Source organism: Python bivittatus, unplaced genomic scaffold, assembly GCF_059951505.1.
Source record: "Python bivittatus isolate LINGU-HERP-01145 unplaced genomic scaffold, Pbiv_v1 ctg000980_np1212, whole genome shotgun sequence".
Lineage (NCBI taxonomy): Eukaryota > Metazoa > Chordata > Lepidosauria > Squamata > Pythonidae > Python > Python bivittatus.
In genome coordinates, this window is record NW_028277125.1 from 45,096,849 (window position 1) to 45,113,201 (window position 16,353).

Below are 16,353 nucleotides of genomic sequence, written 5' to 3' on the forward strand. Positions count from 1 at the left end.
TTCATTCATTCATTCAACTAATGTCTGATATACAAAATTGTATAATTGAGATAAAGGGAAATTGTTTTTTAGTAGAATGAAAGATGAACAAATTGGATTACACACTTTGGATATTCTTCCATGCATGAAGGATTGGGAAACAAGGACAATATCATGAAAATCTTTTTATTTTAAAACAAAATATTTGCATAGGGTTATCACTGTGGTTCAAATGCTGGTATGCTGTAAGAGATAAACTTAATAGGGCCTCAGGATAAGTAATAAAAATATAAGACAAATCACATCCTATAGTATAAGAAAGTGGCTATGTAATTTTGGAAACAAACTTTAAAAGCAGATGCTAGGAGTTGGCCCTGAAATTGACTTCAGAAATTCCAGATATGGCAATGTTGACAGTGACAGAAATGGAACAGAACTACTGTGTTATTCTCTATCTCCCAGACCTACAACAACAGGGGGGTAGTGGAACTGGACTGGAGGGAGGGAGAGTGGTATTTGATAGGACTTAGGACTAGATTTGAGACTTTCCAGGAAGGAGTTCCCTCCTCCATTAAGGTGGCAATAGTGGCCAGATTGAGGGGCCTCAGTGGGCTGGCAGCAGGTTGGGATTTTAGGTCTCTAATCATCTGCCTAAATCAGCCATTCAGATACTTGAGAGTTGCCAGTTGGCACAGAGCAGAATGTGGGGCATTCAGGTTGCTGGGAGTTGGACAAGGGACCTTGGGACTACACCTACTAGTAGTCCAGTGTTGCAAGGCCTGAGGTGGTGGATGTAGTTTCCTGGGGAACTCCTATGATGCCAGTGTTTTGGATGCACCTGCTGGTGATATCCTGCTGCTGCCTAGAGGGGTGATTTGTTCTCCTATAACTGGAAGGGGGCAGTCTCTCAGGTGAGAGCCAAGGGGAGTGAAGAAATACTGACCCCCAGTAAGGGTAAGGGTCAGAGAAGTAAGGAGGTAGTGCCCAAGACAGTGGGAGAAAGTATGTGTGTACTATATTCACATCACCTTGTATAGGCATACTAGAATGCGCTGAAAATTACAGCTAGTCGTTTAGCGACCACAATTGGGACCTGCAACTTGGTCATTAAGTGAAGCGGTTTGCTAAGTAAAACTGCAAAATGTTGATTAGGGGTTTGGTTGAGTGGTTTGCCTAGTTGCTGACTCCATCAGTAGGTTGAGTGACAGGTGATGTTTTAGTTTGGGAATTGAGTTAATACCAGCTTTTACATGGGGTGAGCAAGTTGTGTGAATGGGAGTGTAGCTGCTATATCCTAGCAGTGTTGGACCAGGGGTGATATGGCAGAAGATACTAACTGGCCATATTATGGTAACCATGGGCTTGTCCCAGGTAATTTTGGACTAATACACATAGTGGCCATGTATTGCACCTAGTTTTTGCTTCAGACCAGTTGAAGCCTGGATATGGAAAGTATTACCATTACCCCTTTGTCATGGTCAGATCATTTCTTGGTCTAGCTTCAACTGATGGCTACTCATGACCTCCACATGGTCATGCCCATTCAGAGGGTCCACCTCAGGCACTTTTGGATCTGGATAGTTTCTGGTGGGCACTTGACAATCTGATACATGAGTCTACTGAGTGCCTGATTCACTGCTAACAACATGAGGCAACTTGAGCCCTCAGTGAAATTGCTTCTGAGCAGCCATTCTCTGTTGGCTTATCCTGGGTGGCCCCTGGTTTTTGGAGTGCCATTGGAAGCATAGGCAGCAATGCCTGGAAAATAGGTGGAGGAATACAAAGAATGAAACTGAGCACAAGTATATGCCCAGATTTGAGTCTGTACCATAGTTATAAGAGAGGTGAAGCATTCCTACTTCTCCTCTCTTGTATTGGCAGGCTATCATCCAGAAGCTATTTTCAGGATGGTTAATTCCCTTTGGGGAAAGAGCCAATTGCAAGAGGTTCCTCCTAGCTGTTGTGACCAGTTAGCATAGCACTTTGCCATAAAGCTGTTCAGATTTTCTTGGCTCTGCCTCAATATTGTCTAGTTTTGATTGAAATGTCTTGCCGGGTTAACTGGGATTCTTTAGGTGCTCTCTAGGATGTCCTCTGTTACCTGTGGTCTGGACCCTTGTCCCTCACAGTTGCTTCAGGTATGTATTTATCAGTGTAGACCCTGTCTGACTCCAATTGATTCTGGACTGCTCAAGCATAAAGCAACACAATACAGAAAAAGACATAGCAATAAACAAAATGGCACATCTGGTCAACAACACATACCATACACCCAGCAAGGGGCTCCAACCACCCTAGCCTGAAGCCTCAGAGAACAGCCAAGTCATTAAGACCTGCCAGAATGCCATCAGGGTGGCAGCCTGCTGGGTTTTAGGAGGAACCCCATTCTGGAGTGTAGGCACCATGATAGAGAAGGCATGCTTCTGAGATCCCAATAGACAGCACTGGTTGATCAAAGGAACCTGTAGCACATAAACCTTGCCAGATTGAGCCAGCTGGGCTGACACCACAGGTGATACCATGGTCTCTCCAGTAACCAGGCCTTGTGCCATGTAAGGCTTTATAGGTCATAACAAGCACCTAGAATTGCACCTGGAAAAAAACTGGCATCCAGTGCAGCTTGTGAAGCACACTGAGGGTAGTCAGGGGTGGGTGGGTGTTATTCCCTGGATCTAGAAGATTGTCAATGCAGCAGCTAGAGTAGGTGCTGCTGGGAGTCTTAGAGGCTGTGGCATATTCCCTCCTTAAGAGGTCCTTTCTGGATTTTTGGGTTTTCCAGTTTGTTTCATTTTAGGTTTTTAGATACTATTCAACTGCAACATTTTAATGTTTGTAATCCACCCAGACTCCTGTAGAATCGTGGCAGGGTATAAACAGAATGAATGAATGATCCCTGTTCAGCACATTTATTTAATATGTACAGACAATGCATTCTGCAATTGTTGACTACTGTGTCTTGCAGTCTCCTTCCCCATTATTAGCAGCTTTGATCTTCTTTAGCTCTTTTTGCAGCTCCTCTTCTGCAGCCAGTATTTCTGTTGGCTTTTGATACTACAGAAGAGAAAATAGCCTGAATCTCTGCTAGCATGAACCGAAATGCTATAAACAAAGTACCTCATTTGCAAAAGAGATGGAACATTGAAAAAGAAGAAGCAAAATCATTGAAATATCATGCTCTCATATTCATTTTCAGTCATTTAAGATATAATATCTAGAATATAAGGCTGTATCTCAAATGCATTCCTTTTAATGCACATTATCAGTTCAGATTTTGAAATCTGCCTTACTTTTAATCCTATTTATCCTACTGCACTGTGAAATATCCCATGGCAAATTGTGCACGAACTTTTCCAGCTACTTACACAGTACACAGGGGTACCTCCCTGTGCACTGAAGAAAGAAGTGTTTCTATACTGAGTATCATTGAAAGAGATTAAAAATTGTTTCAGGTTAGAAATAAAAAATATGCAGAGTTGTCATTAAAACTTTGAAGCAGGAATAGCAGTATGAATTTATTTTTCCCTCATAAGCCTCATTGGTATAGCTCTGATTCTTAACTTTTATCCATAGGCCATTTCTGTCCACATATGTTTCCTCAAGTTTTATAAAGGCAGCAAAACAAAAGAGGCCTGCAAGCAGTAATATGCTAATGTTGGCAGGTTAACTTTAAGAGAACTTACTGTGATGATCAATGTATTGTTGGCATGAGTAAAGCTCAAAGCAGTGCTGTCCAAAGGCAGCTGGAATCTGTCTAAATCAGGAATGGTGAATTTCTTGTAGTACCTGAAGGTAAACATGGACATGAAAGTAAGGAAAATTAATTTCTTCACAAATGGAAGACAAATAATACCTGAACTATACTTTTATATGAGGGAAACTGCAGAATTGTTCCAAGGGTTAGAAGTTGAGTATCTTCCATTCAGACTGTTAGGATTATTTTTAATATAGTAAGATACACAAATTGACTAATTAATGAGTTACATTTAAAAATCTGACTGAACATATGTCTCTGTTAATTTGACGAGTAGATTTTGTTTTTAAATATAGCCACATACTAAAAACTGCAATAGCAAGCATTTTCCTAAGATATTCCTTCCTGTGTGAGAGAAGGGGGATGCAATTAAGATGGCGCCTGCTGCAATAGACTATATGCTTTCTCTAAAATAATTTCTCATATGCACATTAAATAAATGTTGATTAGGATGATCATATCTGGGTTGCAGAATTCTGGATTCTTGCAGCCCAGGATGGTAACCCTAGTTTTAATTAAAAACCATAATCAGCATTCATTTTTTAAAAATAAGTAATATTAAGTAGCAGAGAACCAGTTTGGTGTAGTGGTTAAGGTATCAGACTACAAACTTGGAGACGGTGAGTTTTAGTCCCACCTTAGACACAAAACCAGCTGGTGACTGGGCCAGCCTCTCTCAGCCCTAGGAAGGAGGCAATGGCACGCCACTTCCAAAAAACCTTGCCAAGAAAACTGCAGGAACTAGTCCAGGCAGTTGCAAGGAATTAACTCTGATCCGAAGGCCCACACATACACAAAACAAGTAACATTTGTGCTTTCCAAACTTGATTGTGGGGTCCTTGGTAAACAGATTCTTATGGCTCACAAGGATAAAATGTAGATAGGAAACCCTAACAGCTTGAACGTTAGTTTAGTTTTGATCACCTTGATTATGTATGGTGCCTACACCATCATATCCATCAGGCACTTAGAATGATCCATCTTCTGCCAATTTCAGTTTAATTTAAACTGGAAGCCAATATTCTTTCTCCCCATGAAATATGACTGCCATTTAGTTCCTTTGGGGGCTGGAACTCTGCCCTTGTGAATTATGCTCTACTACTGAAATGTCTTTGGTGTTCCAAAATGAACAGGATGTCAAACCCATGAGCAATCCTTCTCAATTAAGTTAGTTTTGCTCAGAGGTTGACTGGTTGAACTAGTGTTACACAAAACATGAACCCTTTATTTTCCAAGTCCTACCAAAAATGCATACAAAGGCCAACCAGCTTGGGCTAACTTTGCCTGCTAGAGAGGAATGTTACCCCAGGGCTTGGAGCCTTTTGCGTATATTTGGGAAAGGTGGCAGACATGGATAATAATGGAGATGTCAAAGGTTAAACAGCAAAGATTAGATGAACACAAAAGACAAGTTAAGGAAGTGTTAACTTCTTACTGATTGAGACAATAAAAAAGAAGTTCCCAAAAGTTCCCAGTGTTTCAAAGAGCCTATGGAGCCCACACTGAGAATACCAACTTTGCCCCCCCTCCCAAAACAGGGCTGAGGCAGTGGGAAAAATACTGGTCTGAGCTCCAACTAAAATCTGTGAAAGATCAAAGGAAAATAGATCTGCTGTTTTGCCTGTTCCAGCGTAATGTTAACTGCTACCTTGCCCTGCAATAATTGAATCTGCTGTGGCCAAGGAGGCTTTGCCTGTTTGTTTGGAAGTTTGCTTTAATGGATTTGTTTTACAGCAAGAGGACTGGAGCAAATCCCACTTGAACAGCCTTTTGCTGTGGCTAGAGGGGGCAACTATGAATGAGTGGGAGTAGGTGGTAATAGTTTCTTTTTAAAGTCCTTTGGGGCAGCTCTGTTCTCTTCCACCTTTACAATCGCATGGTAGCCATTGAGTAGCTCCAGTTTTCTTCTTTGTTATATTTCCTGGGAAAAGCTGTATCTGCTAAATTTCGAATTGTCATAAGCATTATGCCATTGTCATCCCTTCTCCAAAAGTCATGATAGACAGCTTTCTCAGGACTGTGGGCCCCAACCTGCTTTTCCAACCAGCTGAAAATGACATCACAGGAAGAGCAGAGCCAATATTTCAGCCTGTATTTTAAAAAGGGGGGGGGAATGGGAGTTGGAAGCCTCTATGAGGCAAACTATTTTATTTCTACCCTGAAACCCTGACCCCTACCCTAAAATCATATTGCTGAAATTTGACAGTAAATGGCTGAATTTAAGTGGCACAGTTTTGGATGGGTTTTGGAGGAATTTAAGGGTAGGACATTTCAGTGATTTGTTGCCAAGAGGCTTCCCTCTTCCATTTTCACCTTTAAGAAAAAAAATTAAAAACAAAAGTTGCTGAAAATTGGTAATTTTGCTAACAATTTCTAGTAGCTTATCTTGGAAGGCTGGGGGGAGCACATGCAGCCTATGGGTTGCTCATTCCTGTCCTAAAGGATTAACTATAGTCTCTTACAACTCCCATGATCAGGCCACTAACATGAACCGAACAGTATGTAATATGGGGATGGGGAACCTGTGGGCCTCCAGCTGCTGTTGAACTACAACTCCAGGCATCCCTTCCCAGTCTCCATGTTTGCTGTGGCTGGTAGTTTAACAATAGCTGGAAATCCCCAAGTTCCCATCTAGACTACTCAGTTTCAGTAAAAGAGTAGAATAATTTATGGAAGAATGAATAAAATGCAAACATACATACACTGCTTTGGTTGCTTTAGCAAAAAGCACAAGGTATCTGAACTGAAGTTATTTTATCTTCTGCTTTCTTCACAATAAAGAGCAAACTACAATGAATAATGGCATATAATAGGAAAATCACAAAAGTCCTATAATCCAAGTTCTAAAGAACCTAGCAGCTTTGCTATGGAGGAATTTCTGTAACAACACTACCATAAATGAAAAATATGTATTCCTATGATAGAAGCCAATTCCACTTCTGAAGCTAATAGTTGGAATGTTCTCTTAAACAACGCGAAATTGCTGAAAGACTGGAAATATTCTTTAAGACATTAACTTTGTCCCAGCTGTGGGTGCTAGGTTAGCTTTTCTTGTTACAATAGTTGCTTTGCAAATAGAACTCAAGGGGACTTGGCTTTAGCTACTTCTAATGTATTTCCTGCTCTGTTTTTGATTACATTAGATATTCAGGCAACAGTTACCTTTCTGCTTTCCAAAATTTCAGTGAACTGCACTGAAAGTAGAATTTTTAGCTAGATGTTATGTGCCAGATGATCGTTGTAGCTGCTCAGATTCCATTTCCTATCTTAAGAAAAAAAGAGCACCCCTGCAGGATCACAATAAGGACTTACTTATTACTTAGTTTGGCAGGGTTTACACAACACTTTGAACATAATGTGATTGTTTGGTTATGGCTAAGCATGGTGTGTGAAGCCAGCCATTGTGGTTTTTAAACAGTGGTGTTCACAGTAAACTGTGATAGCACCCAAATGACATGAATTATGTAATGGTAATCATTCAAATACTGCTATTCCATAGTTGCATCCCAATATCAGATGCAAATATGTAAGTTGCAGCATTTAAATAATGATGGTAGCACACCTGTTGTGATTTGTCCACTTACCTCATGCAGATATCCATGTTCATACACCATTGTTAATGGATTAGTATGTGAATTCAGCCAATTATAATTTAACCAATAAATCATAGTTAAACCTTGGCTTAGAAAAATACGTGATTGAGCTAAGTCTTTGTTTCTACCATTGGCCAGTCAGAACGAATCATATAAAAGCTCTGTTTGTTGCAGCAGTAATTCAACTTTTCCTGTTTTCTTTAGTAGACAGAGTAATTGAGATTTACTTTAGAATTTTTATTCAACCATGTCTGGGATTTCCAATGGGCAAGGCAAGCAACCCCTTCATGGATCACTGCCTTGTCATGGTGAAGGGGCTTGCATAACTCAGTGAAGCCATGAGCTACGCCATGCAGGGCCACCCAAGACAGACAGGTCATGACAGAGAGTTCTGACAAAATGTGATCCACTGGAGAAGGAAATGGCAACCCACTCCAGTATCCTTGGCAAGAAAATCCCATGGACAATGTCAAAAGGCTAAAAGATATGATGCTGGAAGATGAGCCCCTCAGGTCAGAAGGTGTCCAGTATGCTACTGGGGAAGAGCAGAGGGCAATTCCAAGTAGCTCAAGAAAGAGTGAAGCAGCTGGGCCAAAGCCAAAAAGATGTTCAGCTGTGGATGTATCTGGAAGCGAAAAGAAGGTCTGATGCTGTAAAGAACAATATTGTATAGGAACCTGGAATGTAAGATCTATGAACCAAGGCAAGCTGGATGTGGTCAAACATGAGATGACAAGATTGAACATCGACATCTTGGGAATCAGCGAATTAAAATGGATGGGAATGGGTTAATTTAATTCAGGTGACCATTATATCTACTACTGTGGGCAAGAATCCCTTAGAAGAAATGGAGTAGCACTCATAGTCAATAAGAGAGTAGGAAAGGCAGTAATGGGGTACAACCTCAAAAATGACAGAATGATCTCAGTGCGAATCCAAGGCAAACCATTCAACATCACAGTAATCCAAGTCTATGGCCCTGGCAAATAGAAGGGGTAGAAATGGAAGCAGTAACAGACTTCATTTATTTGGGCTCCAAGATCACCGCAGACAGAGACTGCAGCCATGAAATTAAAAGACGCTTGCTCCTTGGGAGGAAAGCTATGGCAAACCTAGAGAGCATATTAAAAAGCAGAGACATCACCTTGCCGACAAAGATCCGCATAATCAAAGCTATGATCCAGTAGTAATGTATGGCTGTGAGAGCTGGACCATAAAGAAGGCTGAGTGCCGAAGAATTGATGCCTTTGAACTGTGGTGCTGGAGAAGACTCTTAAGAGTCCCCTGGACTGCTAGGAGGTCAAGCCAGTCAATCTTAAAGGAAATCAACCCTGTCTGCTCATTGGAAGGATTGATAATGAAGCTCAAGCTCAGATACTTTGGTCACCTAATGCAAAGAGAGGACTCTTTGGAAAAGACCCTGATGCTGGGAAAGATTGAAGGCAAAAGGAGAAGGGGACGGCAGAGGATGAGATGGTTAGATAGCATCACTGAAGCAGTGAGCATGAAACTGAGCAAACTCAGGGAGGCAGTGAAAGACAGGAAGGCCTGGCACGATATGGTTTATGGGGTCACAAAGAGTCGGACACGACTTAACGACTGAACAACAACAACAGAGCAAGCAAATCTCAAATGCCTATGCTCATTAAAGTATCCATTTTCCAAAAATAAAATTAAAAAAACTATCTATAAAGGTTTGTATTTTATATGCTAGGAACAATGGTAACATTGCTTCTGAATTGTCCAAAATATGTTGGATTGTCTGAAATACATTGGGTTACTATATAATAAATTATTTCTTACTGGATCTGCTACATGGTTAACACTGCATCTTCTTTTTAGGGTTGACAGCCCTCAAGGAGGACATGAAAGAAACAGGTTTCTCCTATTCTTTGCCTATTAGCAACTGTCATTGATACTTGATTCAATACACTTTTTTATTTAAATATCATATCTAACAGACCTATTTGTCATAAATTTGTCTAGTTCCTTTTTAAAGGCATCTTATCAATAACCTCCAGTCTATGTCATACAGCAAAATTTACACTTATATTTTGTATGGAAGAGTACTCTGTTTGTCTTAATCTACTACAAATCAAATTTGTTGGTGATCCTGACTTAAAATGAGACTCTGCAGAAGGCTGAGGATATTCAAAGACTGCTCAAATCAACAAGTACTTAAGAATCTTCATGCCTATCAAGAGAAAGTCTACTGATCTTCAGGAACCCAATTCTGTACCTGCCAGTTCCAGTGAGATAACTAAGATGCTAAGCAGAATGGCCCATAAGGTTAATGTAGTCTGGCCTTCATTGTGAAATGTTTGATAAGTCCTGACCATATCCCTAGTCTTTTATTGCCACTGATTAATTATACTCTTTGCCCTCAGAAGAATTTTAGCCTAACACAAATGGCCAAACCGAAAAGAGCAGCTCTTTGCCAACAGCACCACCTCTGGGTAAATATTAGGGATTGCATAAAAATGGAATAAACAGGAAAATCAAACACTCTTTGTTCCATGGCTATAGCTTGATTCACACATAAAATTAATGATGTTTATTTTTGGGTTAGTGTAACATCCAACCCTATCTATTAGGGGTATGTGCAAACCAGGATACTATGGCTTGTTCAAAAATCATAACCTGCATAGTGTTGTGTGTAAATACTATAAAAAACCTGGGATTGAGGATTTCTAACGATACATCTATTAGGAAAAGGAAAACTCAGAATGTTGCAATAGGGAATGCACATCATTATTTCCACACACTACAAACTACCTGCAAATTCACACATGTTCATCCCACCATGAGTGAATCCTATGTTTACTGACTTCTTATTTGTTGTGTGGACCACACAGCAGCGCTGATCCTTTTCTACTGAAACACTGTAGACGTCCTTAGGATATGGCAGGTTTCGGATCCGCCACTGGAAACTGCTATTGGTGTCTTTTCGCATAAAGACAGGCTAGAGAAAAGATAAACGGAATTCAGCCCAATGTTGTTCAATTAAAATAGACAGCAGTTGTAATAACTTTACTGCAACAACATGAACACTGTGCATGCAAGTGCTGGGCTGTCATCTAAATTGAAGCAACACTGATGCCAGGGTCTGTTCAATACCTTCCCCATGTGCTTTTCTTCATTTATATAATACATTCTTTAGTGGGAGGACTGTCATCCCAGATACACAAATTAAGTTTTGGTAGAGAGGAATGTAGATTGAAACAAAAAATGGATACAGATCAAAAGTGGTCTCTTACAAGAGTGAGAAAAGTCCATTTCATAAGAAACTGCAATCAAGCAAAAATTCATTCAGTAAAAGAACTACATGCAAGACATAGAACATGCTTCATACACATACATGGGATAGTTCAGGTATTTGTACATATATGAAACATGCATACTTCAATTGGATATTGAATGAAGCTGAACTGTCTTGTTCCAGACAAAAAGGGGAAGTGTACAAGGAGAAAGAAACCAAGAACGCTGCCAGTGGCTAACAGGAGGCAGGGAGAAGTGTTGCAAAAATTGGGGCAGGTGGACTAATCAGATATGCTGCACTGGAAGCTGCAGAAGGGAAAGGAAGGGGAACATGCACCAAACTTGATCTACATTCCCATAAAATCATTCTGTAATCTCTGTAGATTTTGTTTCAACCAAATCCTGGAAAATCAAAAATGCTCCAGGTTTTGTTTCTACTAAACCATGGCCCACCCACAACATTTTGCATAACTTCTGAAATGTGATGTGTTGCGAGTTCAAAATAAAACACATTTTCTGTTTTGTGTATATTCCTCGGGCATTACTTGCTGCAAGTCAAGCAAAAATATCACAATAGAGAACATCCAGAATTTTCCTAAGTCTTCCGATTGGAAAGAGTTGTTAACTTTAAGGCAGAGCCATAAGGCAGAGCATAGATCTTTTATAAAAATATCATCTAGCTTTTGGTATCTTTGGCTAAATTATGGCCTGTGTTATGGAATACATTGCTGGTGGAATTGAAGCATGCCTCCTCATTACAATTTAGGAAAGGGCTGAAAACATATTTACTTCCCAAGGTCTTATAATGTAACTGTTTTAGCTGATATGTTTTGTATGTTATGCTTTATACATGTTTTCATAAGTGTTTTATTGTACTTTTTAAGCCATTCAAATTGCCCAGAGCCATAAAAGGAGTGGAGAGCATTTACATTCCCTAAAGCAATCAATACATCATCAACCTCAGCAATTTTAAGATCTGTGGACTTCAGTTCCCAGAATTCCCCAGCCACACATCTTAAAAGTGCTGAAGTTGAGAAACACTGCACTACACTATATGGGACAACACAACACAACGCTACATCTGGAAGCACACCAGGCACAGTGAATGGCAACCAATCCAGTTCTATAGATTTTGCTTGATTGAATATGGGAGCTCCTTTCTGAAGATAACATCCATTAGTTGTAGTGAAGACGTTTTCACTCTTGCAATATTTAGCTTGCTATGTATTTTGTTTAAAGTTTATTTTATCTTCTGTATCTCTGCATATATTTTTATTACTTGTATATGTATAGTATTTTTATTGAAAGTCATGCTCCCCACTGTCTTCATCTGGAGAAAGGCAGTTCCTTCTAAGGTATGCAAAATGTTGGAAGGAATGGATGGTTCCTTTCCTTTCTCTGTGTAGTGGGACTGCCTTCTTCTGCCCAGAAGAGCACTCTCAGAGAATGGCAGTGCCCCTGAAGTTAGGCTTCCCCTCCTGAAACCCCTTCCTCCTGATATCATCAGCCCTATTATGATTCATGTAGGGAATCTGACCTTGAGCCACATTCAGCATCAGATTCATGTGTTCATACTATCAATTAGTATGAATAAAAATCCAGTTTTTAAAGTAAAGCTGGGTTTGTTAAAATCTAAATCTGTTTTTTTAAAAAAATAATTCAACACATTTGCCTTTGATTTGTAAAAGATCATATATAATGACATATCACTACTATGCTAAGCTTAACACTTGCATGCTGGTATGTGTAATAATATTTTTCAAAACATTCTTATTTATTTGTTAGAAGTATATCCCACCTTTTGTTGAGGAGCTCAAAGTGGTATACAAAGTGCTCCTTCATCCCATTTTTCCCCACAACAAAAGCTCTATGAGGTAACTTGGGCTGAAAGAAAGTGACTGGCCCAAAGTCACTTAATGACCTTCCATGGCTGAGGGTGAACTTGAACATGAGTCTCTCATAAAAGACCCATATTAAGATTTTCATATTACAAAAATTTCTCTACTCAACATTAGTTCAGCTCTCCTTGACAGTTGTGAGCTTTCAGTTTAAATTTCTCTGTTTAAATCACATAGAAGCTCACTAGGAGACTTGAGGATGGTTGCTATCTCTTAGTTCAACTTACATCATAAGAATGTTGTGAGGAAAAATTGGAAGAAGCAAATGCTTTGTAAGCTGAGCTGAACTCCTGGAGGAAAAACATGAATACACATTTAATAAACAAACAAATCTTAATATATAGGAAAAGAATGGTCAGAGGCAAAGTAGAAAGGAAGAGTATAATGGACATTTCTAACATTCTGGATTAGTCATGCAAATTGATATAGGAAGAAAGTCTTACATACTATTTTCTAAATTAATAAAAATCAAGGTAGATAAATTGGACAAAATATATTTTCTCTAATGTCAAATGCTGAGATATAAATACTGTATTTACATTGGTACTGCTCTCCTTTATGAGTTCACGGTCCAATGCACCTGCTGCAAACAATTTGGGTTCTCCCACTTCAACCTCCCAGTTGCCATATGCACCCAGGGCATTCTTCTCTCTCCATTTTCTTACTGCCCAGAAATGACAAGGGCAAAGAAAAAAAAATAGATTTATTTTTTCAGGAAAATAATCTCAATTAGGATATTAACAAAATAGCAAGAGATGCTATGTGACTGGAATACAGCAAGTTAGGTCAAGTTACTTTTGATGTCAGTTTATTCTTAATTATGCCTGTTCCCTTTTTGCAGAAAGAGAATACAGATGCGTCCTCAGGTTATGACCACTCATTCAGCAACCATTCAAATTTGCAACAGCACTGAATGAGGGGGATTTAGGATGGGTCCTTGGAGTTCTGGCCGTCACAGTGTCTCCACAGTCATGTGATTGCAATATGGGTGCTCAGTGCCTGGCTCGTGATTATGTTGCAGTGAGCCATGGTCACATGATCACAATTTCCAACATTCCCTGCCGGCTTCCCACGAGCAAAGTCAATGGGGGAAGCTGGCAGGAAGTTGGAAGTCGTGGTCGCATGAGGTCCTTGCTTAACTATTTGTGCGGACCTCACTTAACAATGGCAACCAGGACTGCCATTGCTAAGTGACATGGTCAAGTGACATCACACTTTACGACTATGTCACTTAGTGACAGCAGTTCCAGTCCAAATTGCTGTTGCAACCCAGGGACTACCTGTAGTCTTCTATACACATTAATCACATGAAGAGGATCCATGTGGTGAAAGAGCATTTAAAACTGCTGGCCCTGAGCTTCAACATGTGCAACTTGCTAGCTTTGTCCTGATGGGCTGTATAGCATTTCAGATGCAAAAGCAAAATATTGCTTCAGAACACAGAGCATCTGCATGCAATTTGTTAAATCACATGCATATTTCCCTGGGATTTTGCCATAGTTGAATAGGGCAACTGCACTATTCTGGGAAAAGACATAGTTGTTTACAGGAGTTGCAGACAGGTGTTTTACAAACATGCTAATATACTCCAAAGCACTTTTTTTCCTTCAAATCTGAAACATTGCAAAGTCTTAGTCTAGTTGATCCAGGTTCCAGTCTTATAGATGCCAACACACATTGACAAACTTTCCAGTTCAGATATTCATGCTCAGGGCACTGGTTTTGGAAGTGCTACTGCACATTGTAAAAAATAGTTTAAAAGCAAACAACCTGAGTAGTCTATTTCCAAAACAAGGGACAGTTGGAATTGTCCCTCCCCCCACCAAGAATGGGCTGGCAATTCTGTTGCTAAGTGATGCAGTCATTAAGTGAAATGTCACATGACCACTATCCTTAGCGATGGCAATCCTGGCAATCCAAGTTACTGTTGTAGAGTGAATCCCATGCAGTCATTAGGTGAGGACCCACCTGGATCCAAACCATACTTGGAAAAAGATAAGGGACTGCCTCCAACTCCCCTCATCCCCCTATCTCCCCCCATCTCTGCCCTTTCAGCTGCCTGCCTACCTGCTGCTGCTGCCAGCTGCCCCTGCCACCTGGTCTTGCCTGCACACCACCCCACTGCATGCCACTACTGGCTGGGGCCTTCTTTTGCGCCAGCCTTCTATTGCATGCCAGCCAGGGCCTTCTTTTGCACGCTGGCCAGGGCCTCTTCATGCAACAGCCAGGGCCTTCTTTTGCAAAAGGAGGACCTGGCCAGCATGTGAAAGGAGGCCAGTGCAAAAGAAGGATCCAGCTGGTAGTGGCACATGGGGCAGCACACACCCACCTGCCCATAGCTCTCATCCACCGGCCTGCGGGATGTTTCCACGCCACCTCTCCTGCATGTGGCCGGGATGGTGAGCCCAGCAGAGAGGAGGCAGACAAAGATGATGAGGGGGCGGCAGGGAGGTGGTTGTAAATGTGGTTGGGCCTGAATTTTGTTCACATGATTGCAGGAGCATTTGGATGGCTCGAACTTCAAGGACTGATTGTAAATCCCTTCATTCAGTGCCATCGTAACTTCAAATGGTCACTGAATGAATGGTTGTTAAATGAGGATTACCTGTATACACATGGGACAGAAGGGTGCAAGAATTTAAACTTTGATTTCACAATAACTAGGGCTTGCATTTGATCCACAGCATATGCTCAAATTCTCTCAAAAAACCCCTATCACAGTGTTGTGCCTTTGAATCCCTGCTTGCATCTGCTTGTATAGTTTTGTCAAGAGAAGTATGACAGAAGCCTGTCACAATCTCAGGAGCAATACCAATATAATCAGGGGATTAACTTCTAAGTTTTATCATATAGTACAAACTTCCCTGGCTCAGACATCAATGCTTAGGGTTAATGCTGTGGATAAGGAAACAGGTAAGGTCAGGTAGCTTAGCCCTGTATTCTCAAAGGCCAACATTGGTTTCACTGCCCTTTCCTAATATGGGTCTCTTTCATGTGAGTAACATAAAGTTTGCTTTACTGACCTGCAAAAGGTGCAAGATTATTAAAGGCCAAACCCGTATTTCGGATCTACCTGTACCATTCACATTTCCAATGTTTAACTAGAAGCAAGTAAGGTTGGCTGGCTTACAGAGCAGCTGGTGTGTTTTCAGGTCATACTCTTCTGCCATCTCCTTTCCATCCTCAAACAAGTAATGGATTTTTCGTTTACCTGAAGAGAGCACAGGATGGGTGGGCCTAAGGAAGAGAAATAGGAGGAAGTCCCATCCCGCAGACTCAATATACACTTTCCCCTGCTTGGCCAGAGTGGCTTTTAGAGACCCCGAATGCCCTACAACCCTCCATTCAAATCATCCAAATCTATTCAGTGCAAGTTTTGGTGGAAGTAAACACCAGTGTTAACAGTTGGTTTCCACATGCACCCCACAGTGGCGAATACAGTCCAGTTTGACATAAACAGACTCGGGAATGTTTTCCACTACTTAAAAAAAAAGCTTTTAAGAGATTTAAAGTGTGATCTTCAGCTGATTCCTACTAGTCTCCCTGGGGTCGGTTCGCCCAAAAGCGAACGCAGCACGGGGCTACAGCCTCCTCGCGCCCTGGAGGACAGAACTGCAGGGCTTCCCCCATCGAGCACCTTAGAAAGCTCCCCAACTTCATCGCTGCCCACATGCCCATGACCGGCAGGTCATTTCCCCAGATCACCATAATCCCAGCCCCCCGGCCCCATTACCATCCGTGAGCAGGGCGGTCTTGCGAGCCGCGCGCAACCGCTCCAGCCAGCTTGGCCCAGCCATCTTGCGGCTTTGCTAGGTACGTTACCAAGGCAACCCTCCTGGTCTTCCGGCCCTTCGGCCGTGACACGGAAGAAATC

At 41.1% G+C, this 16,353-nt stretch overlaps 1 protein-coding gene across 1 annotated transcript; it reads right to left on the reverse strand.

The window, feature by feature from the left end:
• Window positions 1–151: 151 nt before the first annotated feature.
• Window positions 152–16,336, reverse strand: DPCD (deleted in primary ciliary dyskinesia homolog (mouse)). Its single transcript, XM_007425944.3, has 6 exons — window positions 16,213–16,336; window positions 15,610–15,690; window positions 13,019–13,143; window positions 10,152–10,285; window positions 3,660–3,762; window positions 152–3,030 (listed from the first exon to the last, which is right to left on the reverse strand). Exons 1-6 carry the CDS (start codon window positions 16,274–16,276, stop codon window positions 2,926–2,928), a joined length of 612 nt encoding a protein of 203 aa, XP_007426006.1. The 5' UTR covers window positions 16,277–16,336; the 3' UTR covers window positions 152–2,925.
• Between the last annotated feature and the right edge of the window lie 17 nt (window positions 16,337–16,353).

Coding starts and splice junctions, on each gene's coding strand:
- DPCD (XM_007425944.3), bottom strand. CDS start 16,276: ATGGCTGGGCCAAGCTGGCTGGAGCGGTTGCGCGCGGCTCGCAAGACC. Junction 15,691..16,212: donor GACCGCCCTGCTCACGGATG/GTAATGGGGCCG, acceptor TGCTCTCTTCAG/GTAAACGAAAAATCCATTAC. Junction 3,763..10,151: donor GTCCACACAACAAATAAGAA/GTCAGTAAACAT, acceptor GTTTACCTTCAG/GTACTACAAGAAATTCACCA.